The sequence below is a fragment of the Bison bison genome, unplaced genomic scaffold (genome assembly GCF_000754665.1).
Source record: "Bison bison bison isolate TAMUID 2011002044 unplaced genomic scaffold, Bison_UMD1.0 scf7180017864037, whole genome shotgun sequence".
NCBI lineage: Eukaryota > Metazoa > Chordata > Mammalia > Artiodactyla > Bovidae > Bison > Bison bison.
The window spans coordinates 8,351,445-8,364,486 of record NW_011494609.1 but is presented as its reverse complement, the minus strand read 5'-3'; the positions used below and the strand labels follow the sequence as shown (position 1 = coordinate 8,364,486).

General features: G+C 53.0%; 1 protein-coding gene across 4 annotated transcripts in view; it reads left to right on the top strand.

The window, feature by feature from the left end:
- The window catches only part of PDE9A (phosphodiesterase 9A), a 104,513-nt gene that overhangs the window by 72,590 nt on the left and 18,881 nt on the right, over window positions 1-13,042 (top strand). For all 4 annotated transcript variants that reach the window (XM_010834920.1, XM_010834919.1, XM_010834921.1 and 1 more), the window contains 2 exons: window positions 5,999-6,083; window positions 12,754-12,835. In XM_010834920.1, coding sequence (XP_010833222.1) covers window positions 5,999-6,083; window positions 12,754-12,835 — 167 coding nt within the window. The remainder of the gene's footprint in view (window positions 1-5,998; window positions 6,084-12,753; window positions 12,836-13,042) is intronic.

Here is a 13,042-nt window from a genome sequence, read left to right as displayed (position 1 = left end):
GTTCAGCCAGAGATCACAAAAAGCGTTCACTGCTGAGTCACTGCCTGCACTTACAGAGAAGAGCCGTCTTCCAGTCACCACCTGGAGAGCAGATGCCTGGCGGGTGGAGGGGGGCAGCAGGTGCCTCCTGCTTCATCCTCCTCTCTTCCAGCTCCACTGGCCCCTCCCTGCACAGAAGCCAGCTCCAGGCCTTCCATTCTTTGTACACTGGCGGGTTAAAGAGGCCGTTAATTAATTTTCAGAACTCCTGCCGAGAGCTGTGAGACCGAGGGCTTCCGGTCTCTGGCCGTGAGAGCAGCAATCGGGCAGAGAAGTGTCTGTATTTTGCCTTCGAGTGGCTCGTGGATTGAGAACCGGTAAAGGACAGAGCCCTGGGAACCGTCTCCCCTGGTCTGTCCCTGCCCCAAATCCTCCAGAACTAGCTCGAATCTCCTCCTAGGGCTCTTGTGTGAATCACAGAAGTCACACACATGCACACAGGTGACCTGGAAGACATGGTCCAGCTCCACGACATCACGGTTACTCGTGTTTTTACTAGTTGTATTCATCCTAGCACCGGAGGCCTGGGCCCTGAATGGGAGGGATGGAGGGGGCTTGCATTTCTCAGGGGGAAGAGAGGGTCAGGGTTAGGGTTCTAGGTGCTTTGGTCAGCTGGATCGTTGGGGTGGGGGGCACTCTGGGCGGCGGGTTACCCCAGCCCCATTTTAGTGCCTCTCCCCATGTCAGCCCCCAGCACCCTCACCTCCTCCTGGCTGCCCGTCGTGCACAGGAGTGGCGGGTTCACACACTGCAGGAGGTGGTTCTTGTGCCGCTTGAACTCCACTTGGCTTTAGGCCCGGCCTCTCCTGGTGCTTGTGGCTGACTGCTCCCAGGCTCGCCAGGCTCCACCGTTAACACGGAAATGACCACAGTTGCCTCACCTGAGCTGAGCCCCCGGGGGCAGGGGGGTATGAGTTCCAAAGAGCCGCCCAGACGTAGCATCTGTGCCTCCCGCAAAGACATCACAGGGACCCTGGAAGTGGACAGCGGAGGCCCTCCGGACGGTCGGCAGTCAGACCTCTGCCATCAGTCACTTGGGGAACTGGTCACCCCAGCCTCTGAGAAGGTCAGTCCCGACCCTGCACTGCCGCCAGAAGCAAGCCAGCTGTGAAGGCTGCCAGGCTGCTCCAATTGGCCCGGCCAGACGTGGACACACACACACACACACAGAGGCACACACACACCCATACATGTAGACACACACAGAAACAGGGGCACATATACTCAAAAATACACAAACCCTTACATACATACACATATGAACAGACATGTGCGCCATGCTCACACGCATACGCGCTGTGTCTGGTGTGTCTGAGCTGCTGCTGACTGTTCTCTGCTTCTGAGGTCCAGAGAGGGACCAGCTAGAACTGCCTATCTGTAAACCACGTTACATTGGTTTGACTTGTGTTTGAATGGAATTTCCTGCTTTTTTTTTTAACCTTCTCAAGTGTTTAATTTTTTGGAGTCAAATATAAATTTTTCTGTAGCTCTTAATTCACCTTCAAGGCTTTCCTTCCTTTTCTACAGAGTGTTTTCCTTCTTTGGGAGGCTGGGGTCTGGCTTAGGTGGAAGGGTGTTGTAAACACGGGACACCCAGGGCCTCCTCTTGCTTCCCGGCTGGAGGTGAACCGTCCAGGGCACCCCCCCTCCCTCCCTCCCTTTCTTCTTATTTGCAGGACAGGCCCAGGCACCCTGCAGGCACAGGGCAGCCCTGCTCCCATCCAGCCTTTGTCCTTGCCCGTGCGTGCCACCTGCTTAGTCACTCAGTCATGTCTGACTCTTTGCGACCTCATGGGCTGTAGCCCACCAGGCTTCTCTGTCCGTGGGATTCTCCAGGCAAGAATACTGGCGTGGGTGACAGTTACCTTCTCCAGGGGATCTTCCTGACCCAGGGATCAAACCTGTGTCTCATGTCTCCTGCATTGGCAGCTGGATTCTTTACCACTAGCGCCACCTGGACCCGAGCTCCATCCCTGGATCAGGAAGATCCCCTGGAAAAAGGCATGGCAACCCACTCCAGCATTCTTGCCCAGAGAACCCCATGGACAGAGGAGCCTGGTGGTCTCCAGTCCTTGCCCAGGCCTGGCCCCAAACCTAAAGACTGGAGAGCTGGCCCCAGGGGCCTGAGTTTACAGCCAGGTCAAGCGAACAACCCAGAAGACTGAAAGCAAACCTTGCTTTTCTTTTTGTCACTCAGGAAATGTGCGTTATGCAAATTCCTTAGCAGAGTTCTTGGCAGAAATGCTGAAACACGGCTCTATTCCTACGTGTCTGTAAACAATTTTCAAAGCTCTGCAGCCTCACCAGGGCCTGGCCTGCCCACAGTAGCCTCTCAGGAGAGCCCGATGGGGCTGGAGGGAGGATAGAACAGGACAGAGCTGCCTCCGTGACCACCCTCTTGCTCCTGCCCACTGAGGCCCCATTCTTGAAGCCAGCATCCCTCTTAGCGAATCATTCCTGAACATTCTCCTCCAGGGTGGCTGTGACCTGCCAAGGCCCATGGAGCCACTTCTAAAGTCCAAGAGAGGCCAGCAGCGTCCATGTGATGCTCAGGCCGCTAGTCTGGGGCTCTGGTCTGTGCCACCTGTGTTTAAGGTTTGGGACTGATGAGTGGGCCGAGATGTGGGCAGCTGACATCCATCCCCACCATGGGGCCTCACTGGGTGGCCACAGGACCTGGGGGAGGCCCAGCACAGTTGGCCTTCTCGCTCCCCCAGGATCTTCCAAAAGGGATCCTGGTGTCCAGCGAGGCCTGGGAGGGGCTGCCCCAGATCTATGCGTGCCTGCATCCGCCCAGCGCCTCCCAGCTTCCTCCCTGTGCTCTGGAGCTTTGCTACCTCCCGGCTTCCTCCCTGTGCTCTGGCCCTTTAATCCCATGACATGTTGTTTTCTCGTCCATTGATGAATGCACTTTTTGCCATCTCATTGCTCACCGTCAATTTCCTCGGCAACCAGGCTTCATTTCATAAACATCTTTGCCGTAAATTCTGAATCTCTGAGATTCAGATAAGTGATATCATACCATGTAGCCCAAAAGACTGAATCTTAACATCACCCCCAATAAATGGCCAAGGAATCTGATCTACATCAATTCCAATATCCATTCGATCAAACATCAGGCAGCCACCAAGAGCCATGAGCTAGTGGGCAGCTGCTAACAGGAGCATCCTTGACCTTGATGATGGAAAAAAGCAAATGAGAAAACAGAGCGGCATGATCCCCAAATTTTTTTTTTTTTAAGAAATTTTTTTGATGTGGATCATTTTTAAAGTCTTTATCTAATTTGTTACAGTATTGTTTCTATCTTATGTTTTGGTTTTTTGACTTCAAGGTATATTGGATCTTAGCTCCCCAACCAGGTCCTTGCATTGCATTGGGACCCTTGCATTGAAAGACGAAGCCTTAATCACTGGATTGACAGGAAAATCTCCTGTCTTTTTAAAAATAAGAGTAAATAGATAGATATTAAGAATGCATGGGGATGGGAGAGAAATGCCTGGAAGGATACACTCACACACGCACACATATATAATATATTGTTGTTGTTGTTCAGTCGCTCAGTCGTGTCTGACTCTTTGCGATCCCATGGACTGCAGCACGCCAGGCTTCCCTGTGCTTCATTATCTCCTGGAGCTTGCTCAAACTCATCTCTATCGAGTTGGTGATACCGTCCAACCATCTTATCCTCTGTCATCCCCTTCTCCTCATGCCTTCAGTCTGAGGAGCAGCATCAGGGTCTTTTCCACTGAGTTGGCTCTTGGCATCAGGTGGCCAAAGTATTGGAGCTTCAGCCTCAGCATCAGTTCCTCCAATGAATGCTGCTGCTGCTGCTAAGTCGCTTCAGTCGTGTCTGACTCTGTGCGACCCCATAGACGGCAGCCCAACAGGCTCCTCCGTCCATGGGATTCTCCAGGCAAGAATACTGGAGTGGGTTGCCATTTCCTTCTCCACCAATGAATATTCAGGATTAATTTCCTAAGATTGACTGGTTTGATCTCCTTGCAGTCTAAGGAACTCTCAGGAGTCTTCTCCAACACCATATAATAGTAAATGAATTCTCTTCTGGCCCAATGGGCTCATGGATACATTTTTAAATACTCTTCTTTGATAGGCCCTGTATTTGCTCCATTTTCTGTAGTAGTCATAGGTTATTTTGTATTCAGAAAAGTGATGCTGGAAACATAACGAGTGTATCCATGGACCCTGACTGGCAGGGCACCGCTGCCCTGTTTGGACTATACAGCATGGTCTGTCTCTTCCCCACATGGATTCCCTTTTTGGATCCAAGTCTGTGTCACATGCCAGGTCCCTTCTCCAGCTGTATTCCCCTTTCTGAAATTTTCTGCCCTTCACGTGTTAGCAACCCTTTCCTGGGCCCCTTCCTGCCACTGATGTTGACTCCACTGTATGTCCCAGTGACAGACACGGCTGCAACATGGTCCCCTCCTCCGAGGGGTGAGCGTCTTGCAGTGGGACTGAGGCTGAGGAGTGCCCTGGGCATGTGCACACTCCTGGTCCCAATGCAAACCTTTACGACGTGTGCTGCTACACTTCTTCTTGGGAGTGGACCCAAGCCTCCGTCCATCTCTTAACAGCGTGGTGCAAGAAACGACTGAGAGCATCCTACCCCAAAGGAGGATGCGGGGTCCCAGAGGGAGCTCAGAGTACTGATGTCGTTTCCTCCACTCCCTCCACCTCACTGCCCTGCGTCCTGGTACAAAAGGGAGGAGGTGGTTTTTGAGCCTCTGCCTTGGCATCCCACATGGCAGAGAAGCAGGTCACCAGGACCTGATTCACAGATCAGATCCTCCAGATTCCTGCCACATAAACGGAAGGACGCCGTGGTTTCACAAAGCCTGGCCCCCGCTTGGCCCCTGACCCTGAAATGCTTAGAAAACCTGCCCAGGGAGGTTCTAGTTCCTGCCTGTCTGCCCAGGGCAGTGCTGGGAAAATTTCCACCCCCATGAGCTCCAGAGCTGCTGACAGCTCCTCCCGGCGGGAGGGGATTAATGGAAACCAGCGGAAGTCACCGAGCTGCTTTGTTTTTCTTTTAGAAATCATCTGCATTTTATTTTTAGCCATATTCAGAGCCACGCTCCATGAAAAGGGGGATGAGTGGCATCGTGGGTAGTATCTTTTTGCATAAAAATTGAGGTGTGATTACAAAGTAACAAAGCTCATCTTTTTTATTTCTTATGAACTGACTCTAGTCTGAAAGCCCTTCCAAAGCTGGCAGCATTTCTGGGCTAAATATGCACCTGCCAAGTGTGTATGTCTTGAAGTTGAATACTCGCTTGTGGGTATAAGCGCCAGTTCATCCTTTGATGAAAAACAAATTAGTAGTGTGCTGACTTAAGGGACCCCTCCTCGCCACAGCACCCCGGAAGTATGACCAAGCCTGGGGTCCTCCTCCTGGCCTGTTCGTTTCTCACCATTTCAGGTGTGGACTTCTCCTGGTTAACTGCTCTACAGGATCTTAAAGTGCAAAGCTCCTTATCTTAATGAAATTTCCATTCTTGCTGGGAAGCTGTGATTTTGCCCCCTGAACCTTCCATTGCATTTTAATACCGTGGGAACACATAACCCCCTTTTTCTTTGGGGGATAAAAGACGCTCTGTCCCAGATCCTCAGCTGGTGCTTAGGGATATGGAGAGAAAGCAAGAAGTGGGTGAGGGCAGAGTGGAGATTCATGGAGGGGGCGGGGGAGGGGCTTCCATCCTAGAGGGCCCATGGGCCTGAATGCGATGAACAGGCGTGTGTCTGGGGGCAGCTGTGTTTCAGCTGAGTGAGTGGGAGGCCAGAGAACCAGCAGGGTGGGCGGGAGTGGGAACGTGTCTGAGCCAGCCTCCCCTCCTTCCCGCCCAGCAGTGGACATGGAGCCGTGGGCGAACCCCCAGTTGCCAGCCTCCCCATCCTCCGCATGTATCCATGGTAACCCCGTGTTTCTCTTGGCCCCCAGTGGAAGGACTAAAAGTGGTGGAGATTGAGAAATGCAAGAGTGACATTAAAAAGATGAGGGAGGAGCTGGCAGCCAGAAGCAACAGGTAAGGTCTGCGCCGGGGGAGGCGCAGGCAGACGGCTGGGGCAGAGCACTGCGTAGCCATATGGGGTGGAGGGGGCCCTGGGCTTTTTTTTCCCCAGAAGCGAGGCTGAAGAATCTGGTTCAGCTGGGCTTGAGTGGGCACCGTCTGGGATCTGCTTTTCAGTTACACAGCTTTCTTCTCATAAAAGAGAGTTTATGGCCGTGGGAGGCGGGGAGGATGACGTCACAGAAGAAGAAAGGAAGCGTCCTACAGAAAATGGTAAAGATTCACACTCTCAGCTTGAACAAAGTCGACATCGATTATTTTGAAAAAGGGACCAATTAAAGGAGAAGGGTCTTTGGCTTCCAGAGGACACGTGTCCTGGGGCCTCAGAGGCCCCGCTTCCATATGGACGTCCCCACAGCGCAGAGTCGGAGAAGGCGATGGCACCCCACTCCAGTACTCTTGCCTGGAAAATCCCATGGACAGAGGAGCCTGGTAGGCTGCAGTCCATGGGGTCGCTAAGAGTCGGACACGACTGAGCGACTTCACTTTCACTTTTCACTTTCATGCATTGGAGAAGGAAATGGCAACCTGCTCCAGTGTTCTTGCCTGGAGAATCCCAGGGATGGGGGAGCCTGGTGGGCTGCTGTCTATGGGGTCGCACAGAGTTGGACATGACTGAAGTGACTTAGCAGCAACAGCACAGAGTGGCCAGTCAGGGGAGCAGTACCACAGTCTGGACACAGAAGTCACTTGTCCCTCGGAACGAGTGTCCCTCCATGCGTGCCCCTGGGGAGCCAAGGTGCCGAAATCCATGAAAAAAAAATCCCCAAGCACTTCTTGGAGAGTGGGGTTTTGGGTGCAGCGGGACCCCTGGCCAAACTGGGGTCAAAGCAGAGGTTCAGGTTGGGGGTGGAGATGCCCCGTTGGCCGAGATGACGCGGGATGTGGTGCACGCATGGAGTGTGGACCGTGTGCAGGGCTGTGCCGGGTGCTTTCTGACGCGACCAGCTCCGCCTGTCTGCCCTCTGGGGTTGCTTCATGCCCACGGTCACCTGTCCAGAGCCCGCGTGGTGACGATGTGGCCTGTCACCCCCAGAACGCCATGCCACTAGGGTGCCTGAGGTTACACTGGGCCTAATGGGACTTAGCAGGACTCCTGGGCCCACTCACAGCCCTGTGCAAACACACTGGATCGTCTTACAAGGCCGCCTGACACCCTGAAGGTCATTGTCGGAATTTTCAAAATTGAGGGCAACCTGCTTAGTGGGGAGGGTGGCTGAGTGCGGGGCCTTTGGGCCAGGAGGGGACAGGGAAGCTGGTGGTCCCGCCAGAGAGTGGTGAGGCTGGCAGCCTCGGAGTGGGCTCGGGGGCACGTCTTCCCAGGACCACGCCATGTCCTTGTCATACTTGTCATCAGTTTGGATTCTCTGAGACCAGCCTGGGACTGGCTGCCTGTGGCCCAGTGCCATGTCTGCTGCAGCGAGAGGGGGCAGGGGTGTGCTCTGGGCCCCGTCCCCCACCTTCCCTCTGTGGAATCGCCTCACCCACAAACATGTTGCATCCATGGAGCCCACAGAGCACTTGTGCGAGACAGGTCGGCTTTTTTGAGGTATAGTTGGTTCCCAGGTGGCGCGGCGGTAAAGAGTCCTGCACCGCAGGAGATGCAAGTTTGATCCCTGGGTCGGGAAGATCCAAACTAGATCCCCTGGAAAAGGAAATGACAACCGGCTCCAGTATCCTTGCCTGGGAAATCCCATCGACAAAGGAGCCTGGTAGGCTGCAGTCCATGAGGTTGCAAAGAGTCAGACATGATGTAGCAACTGAGCACACAGGTTAGTTGAAGGTGCACATGGTAGGAAGGGGTTTTATATGCAGCCTCTCATCCCTTCTCAAATGACTGACTCCTGCCACCTCCCTGGAACAGCCAGGGTGAGTCATGAGCCCCGCCAGGCTGCAGGCGCCCTCGTTTGTACAGAGCCCAGTGAGGGCAGGGGCGAGGCAGTGCTTCCGGTATGGTCTCTGACACGCACTGGCCATTCGGATCGCAAGAGAAAAATCAGAATTTCACCCGGGTTGTGTTAGTTTCCTGCGGCTGCTGTAACAAAGTACCACTAACGGGGGGCTGAAAACAGTAGTTTCTTTTCCCACAGTTCTGAGCATTAGAAATCTGAACCAAAGCTGTCAGGAAGGCCAGGCTCCCCAGGAAGGCTCTCAGGGGACCTGTTCCAGGCCTCTCTTCCAGCTTCTGGGGGTGCTGGTGATTCTTGGGGCTCCTTGGCTTGCAGGGCATTACTGCAGGATCTGCCTCTGTCTCCACATGGCCTTTCTCTGTGTGTGTCTATCTCTGTCCAAGTGTCCCCTGTCACCCATCAACTCACACAGATGTGAGAGCTGGACAGTAAAGAAGGCTGAGTCCCGAAGAATGGATGCTTATGAGCTGTGGTGCTGGAGAAGACTCTTGAGCATCCCTTGGACAGCAAGGAGATCAAACCAGTAAATCCTAAAGGAAATCAACCCTGAATTTTCACTGGAAGGACTGATGCTGAAGCTGAAGCTCAATACTTTGGCCACCTGATGCGAAGAACTGACTAATTGGAAAGGACCCTGATGCTGGGAAAGATTGAGGGCAAGAGGAGAAGGGGTGACAGAGAATGAGTTGGTTGGATGGCATCACCAATTCAGTGGGCATGAACTTGGGCAAACTCAAGGAGATAGTGAAGGACAGGGAACCCTGGCCTGCCTCAGTCGATGGGGAGGTTGGGGCTGAGGGTGGGGGCAAAGAATCAGATATGACTTGGCGACTGAACGACAGTAGTCATACTGGGTGAGGGATCACCTTCCTCCAGCATGGCCGATCTGAACTCATTACATCTGTGACAGCCCTGTTCCAAATGAGGTCACAGCCACAGGTGCTATTAGGACCTCAGGGTATGAGGACACAAAGGGGACAAAACACACCACGTGGAGAAGACCCGCCTGATCTCAGAGCACAGGGGAGATGAGATGTCCCCTGCAGGTGCCCCTCTGGGGCAGAGAGAGCTGGGCTCATCCAAGTGTTGAAGCCCCTTCCGTATGCCGCCCCCTGCCAGAAGTGCATTCTTGGAGCTCACGGTGCTGCGGTAATCCGAAGAGCCGCCCTCCCTGTGTCATAACCAAGTCTGGAGCGATGTCGTCTCAGCCAGCGGTTTTCACAGCAGCCACGTAGGTGAGAGACGAGTAACTGTAACTCTTCATTCAAAAACAGAGTAGCATAAAGTCTCAAACATTGCAACACAATCGGAAGAAGGAAATCTAGCCTCCTGGGCGTAGGTCTGATCCACAGCAGCATCACCCACCTGGGACCCTGGCCCAGGAGCCCAGCGGCCTCCTGTGCCCTGTACAAACAGCCCTGCCCTTTTCTATATGGAGAAATTGACTCAGACAGAGGGTAAGTCGTTTGCATCGCCCTCCTCAGTCTCTGTTGATGGCAGGGTTCCATCCTAACTAATCACACAGAGGGTCAGGCCATTCAGTGTCCCGGGACCTGGCTTGTTACCTGGGACCAGCTTTGTTACCTGGGATCACATGGCTGAGCAGCTCTTTCTGACGATGTCAGCCCAGCTGGGCAGTGGTCCTGCCTATGGCAGGGCTGAGAGAGGAACAAAGGTCCCAGTCTGGGTGAGCCCAGCTCTGTACCCACTCAGGTGGTCAGTGAGTCTGAAGTGATGACCACCTTCACCCACCCATGAGCACACCACAATGTGGCCTTGGAGCCAGGGGTCTGCATGGACCAAAACCATCTTTCCCCAGGGAATAACAGGATAGTGGTTGGGTTGGATCAGACTCAGACCCACAGACACCCTCGGAGCGGGCAAGAGTCCCCTGAGACCCAGGCCTTGGGTTTCTCTTGGCTTTTCCCCAAGAGGAAAGAAGGCGAATCGCCCGCCCAGCTGTAGGGCAAGGTCCGACCTCGCTGAGCACGTGTCCACAGAGTGGAGCGGAAGGTTCATCCCAACGGGGCTCTGCGGGAACCCTCAGGGCAGCATCCAAGGACCCTGGAGCCCACCGTCTCTGCTTCTGTCCCAAACACATGGCCTTGACCACTGGGCTGAGCCCCAGGAGAGGGAGGGCTGGGAGCACAGAACACAAAAGCAAAAACCCGCCCCAAATAGAAAAGGAGAGACACCATGCCAGAGGCTCTGTCAGCTGGAGGATGCTGGTTCCCGTGGCAACGGGCACAGAGGGAGCTGGCAGGGGCACCTTGCTGACGTGGGCAGGCCCTGGCAGGACCTCCCAATGCTGGGGTTTTCGAGCAAGCAGAGAGATCCCAGCAGTCAAACCATCCTGGATGGCAAAAGCCCTCCTGGGAAAGGTGCACAACCAGCCTGCCCAGCACGCGTGCAGATGTTGGTTCAGAAGAGGTTAAAAGCACGAGAAGAATAATGACAATGCTTCGTGTGGTCTTCAGAGCGCAGACCAGCTCTCACTGCTCAGACGTGTGTCAGTGGAAGTTCTCGTGTACAAGGGCGACCCCAGACATCGTCTGGTGGGCGCGTTTTCCTGGTTCACTGTTGCTCTTTTGCTCAGGCTGTCTTAAAATCTCCCTCCACACACGAAGCTGTCCTAAGCACCTTGGATGATTCTCCCAGGCATCGGGTGGAGGGAAGAAGCAGTGGGACACTGAGAAGATCACACTGAGCCTCTTTTTCCAAAAAGGAGCAGGCGTATTATTCTGAGTTTGCACGTGGTGTAGCCTCCTCGTCAAACCTGCAGACGATACTGGTGGTGGGGAAGAGTCGGTAATAACTGCAGCAACCACAGTGCTCCCAGCTGAAATCCACTCCAGAGCTTCCCAGATGTTCTTCTGTGTACAGAGACCCAGTTTTGAAAAACAACTATGAAATACCGCGTTGTAATTTTTTTTACACTTACAGAATTGTAAACAATCAATAGATCAAAATGCAGCCTCAGACATTCTGAAGGCTTTGGTCCAGCACGCATTCTCACTCACCAAATGAATGGGTTCTTTTCTTGGTAAATTGTTCTCTATTACTTTTCAGGATATACTGTAGGCAACGTTTCTTTTTCCCTTTTCACCCCAAATTCCCTGGCTTTACATAATACTTGTAATTAGAGATGACATAACAGACCTCCCTGTCGAGGTACTGTAATGATTTAAATTATTTCCCACTGGGGGACATTCAGGTAGCTTCTACTTTGGTTTTTGCAGCAATAGATAACGCTGTGGTGACTACCTTTGAGCCCTTTGCTTGCATCTAATTCTTTTCTTAAAGTAAATTCCCCAGCAGAGGCTTGCGGCTTAAAGGATATGAGTTTCTTTATGGCTTTTACAATACAATATGAATTGCTCTCCCAGGAGATGAAACGTTATCTATAGAGCTGCACGGGCTTCTGTGTTGGCCCCGCCCCCTGTCTGGGACTCTCACACAAGGCATGAGAGGGGCAGAGTTTAGACACCCCCCAGGTTCCCTGTTTTTGGGGGACTGGGAGTTCCTTCAAAAGGAGTTAAGGTGCCCAGGTCTCCTGGAGCAGCCCCCACCTGCAGCCCCCAGATGTGTCCCCACAGGCCAGCACACTCGGCCCTGACGTTAGAAGGGGGCTTCCCTCCAAAACCAGCGGGCTCCATTTGTTCCGTTCTTGTTGCCTCGACGTTAAATGATGAAACGGAGTCAGACAGCACATTCAGCGTGTGTGTAAGGCGGGGCATCCTCAGAGTCCTTCATGGGAGGGGTTGATGGCCTGTGGTCCACCACACCCTGGCGCCCAAGGAGGATGTGCTTTTGGATGAGGTTGAGCTCTCTAAAACATCAGCAGTGCGTCTGTGACACGTTAGTGGAAAAGGAAGCTGCCAGAGAGCGAGCTCAGTACAATTCCACCCTTGTCGAGAAGGACCGGGGGCTGCCCGTGTGTGTCCATGCCGAGGAAGGTTCTGGAAGGATGCCCCGAACTTAACAGAAGGCATTTCCAGGCGTGACATTTAGAGGAAAGAAGTGGGTAAAATGGGACTTCCTAGTTTTTTAACTTTACTTCTATGGTTTTTTAACTTTTTAGAGTAAACGTGTCTTACCCACATCATGAGAAAAAGATTTTTAGAAGCCTCTCTAAAGTGAAGATGACATGTTTTCTGAGAGCTCAGTATCATCTCAAGAGGTCCAGCAGGGGTCCTTGGGGTTTAGCAGTGACACGTCTCTGGCTCTGTGGCTTATTTTTCTGGAACAAATAAGATGAAAGGCGTTTGTGGGGTTCAGGTTGGATTGAGTTTGGGGTGTTTTTTAGCAGTGGCAATTATATTATTTACAATCTACTATGTGCGGGTCACTATGCTAGGTTTTCTTCATGTCCTAACTCTTTTTTTATGTATTTTAAACTTTTTGTTTTGTGTTGGGGTAAAGCCAATTAACAGTGTGGTGATAGACTCAGGTGAGCAGTGAATGGACTCAGCCATACATATATATATCCATCCTACCCCCGCTCCCATCCAGGCTGCCACGTAACGTTGAGCAGAGTCCCCTGTGCTATACCGTAGGACCATGCTGGTTACTCATTTTAAATATAGCAGTGTGTGCACGCCCATCAACTCTGGGGTTTGTTGTTTGGGCTCCAATGAGGTCCCCACAGTTAGCTGCCCAGGCGACACCAAGGCCAAGGTGGCGGTGCCAGAAGTAATCTTTGCTTTTCTCTTCAGGACCAGCTGTCCCTGCAAGTACAGTTTTTTGGATAACAACAAGAAGTTGACGCCTCGACGCGATGTCCCCTCTTACCCCAAGGTAAGATGACAGCCTGCCTGTGAAGAAACCACCGTCTGTGTCCACAGCCTCAGGGCACACCCCCCCCACCTCTGGCCCCACCCAGGGCCGCCCTGGCCTCCCAGCCCCACTGCAGTCTGCACGTTTGCAAAGCCAGCTCTCGCCGGGGCCCTGGCCGTGGCGCGCTTCTATTACTCTTAGGCAGAATATACTTTCTCGTTGACATTT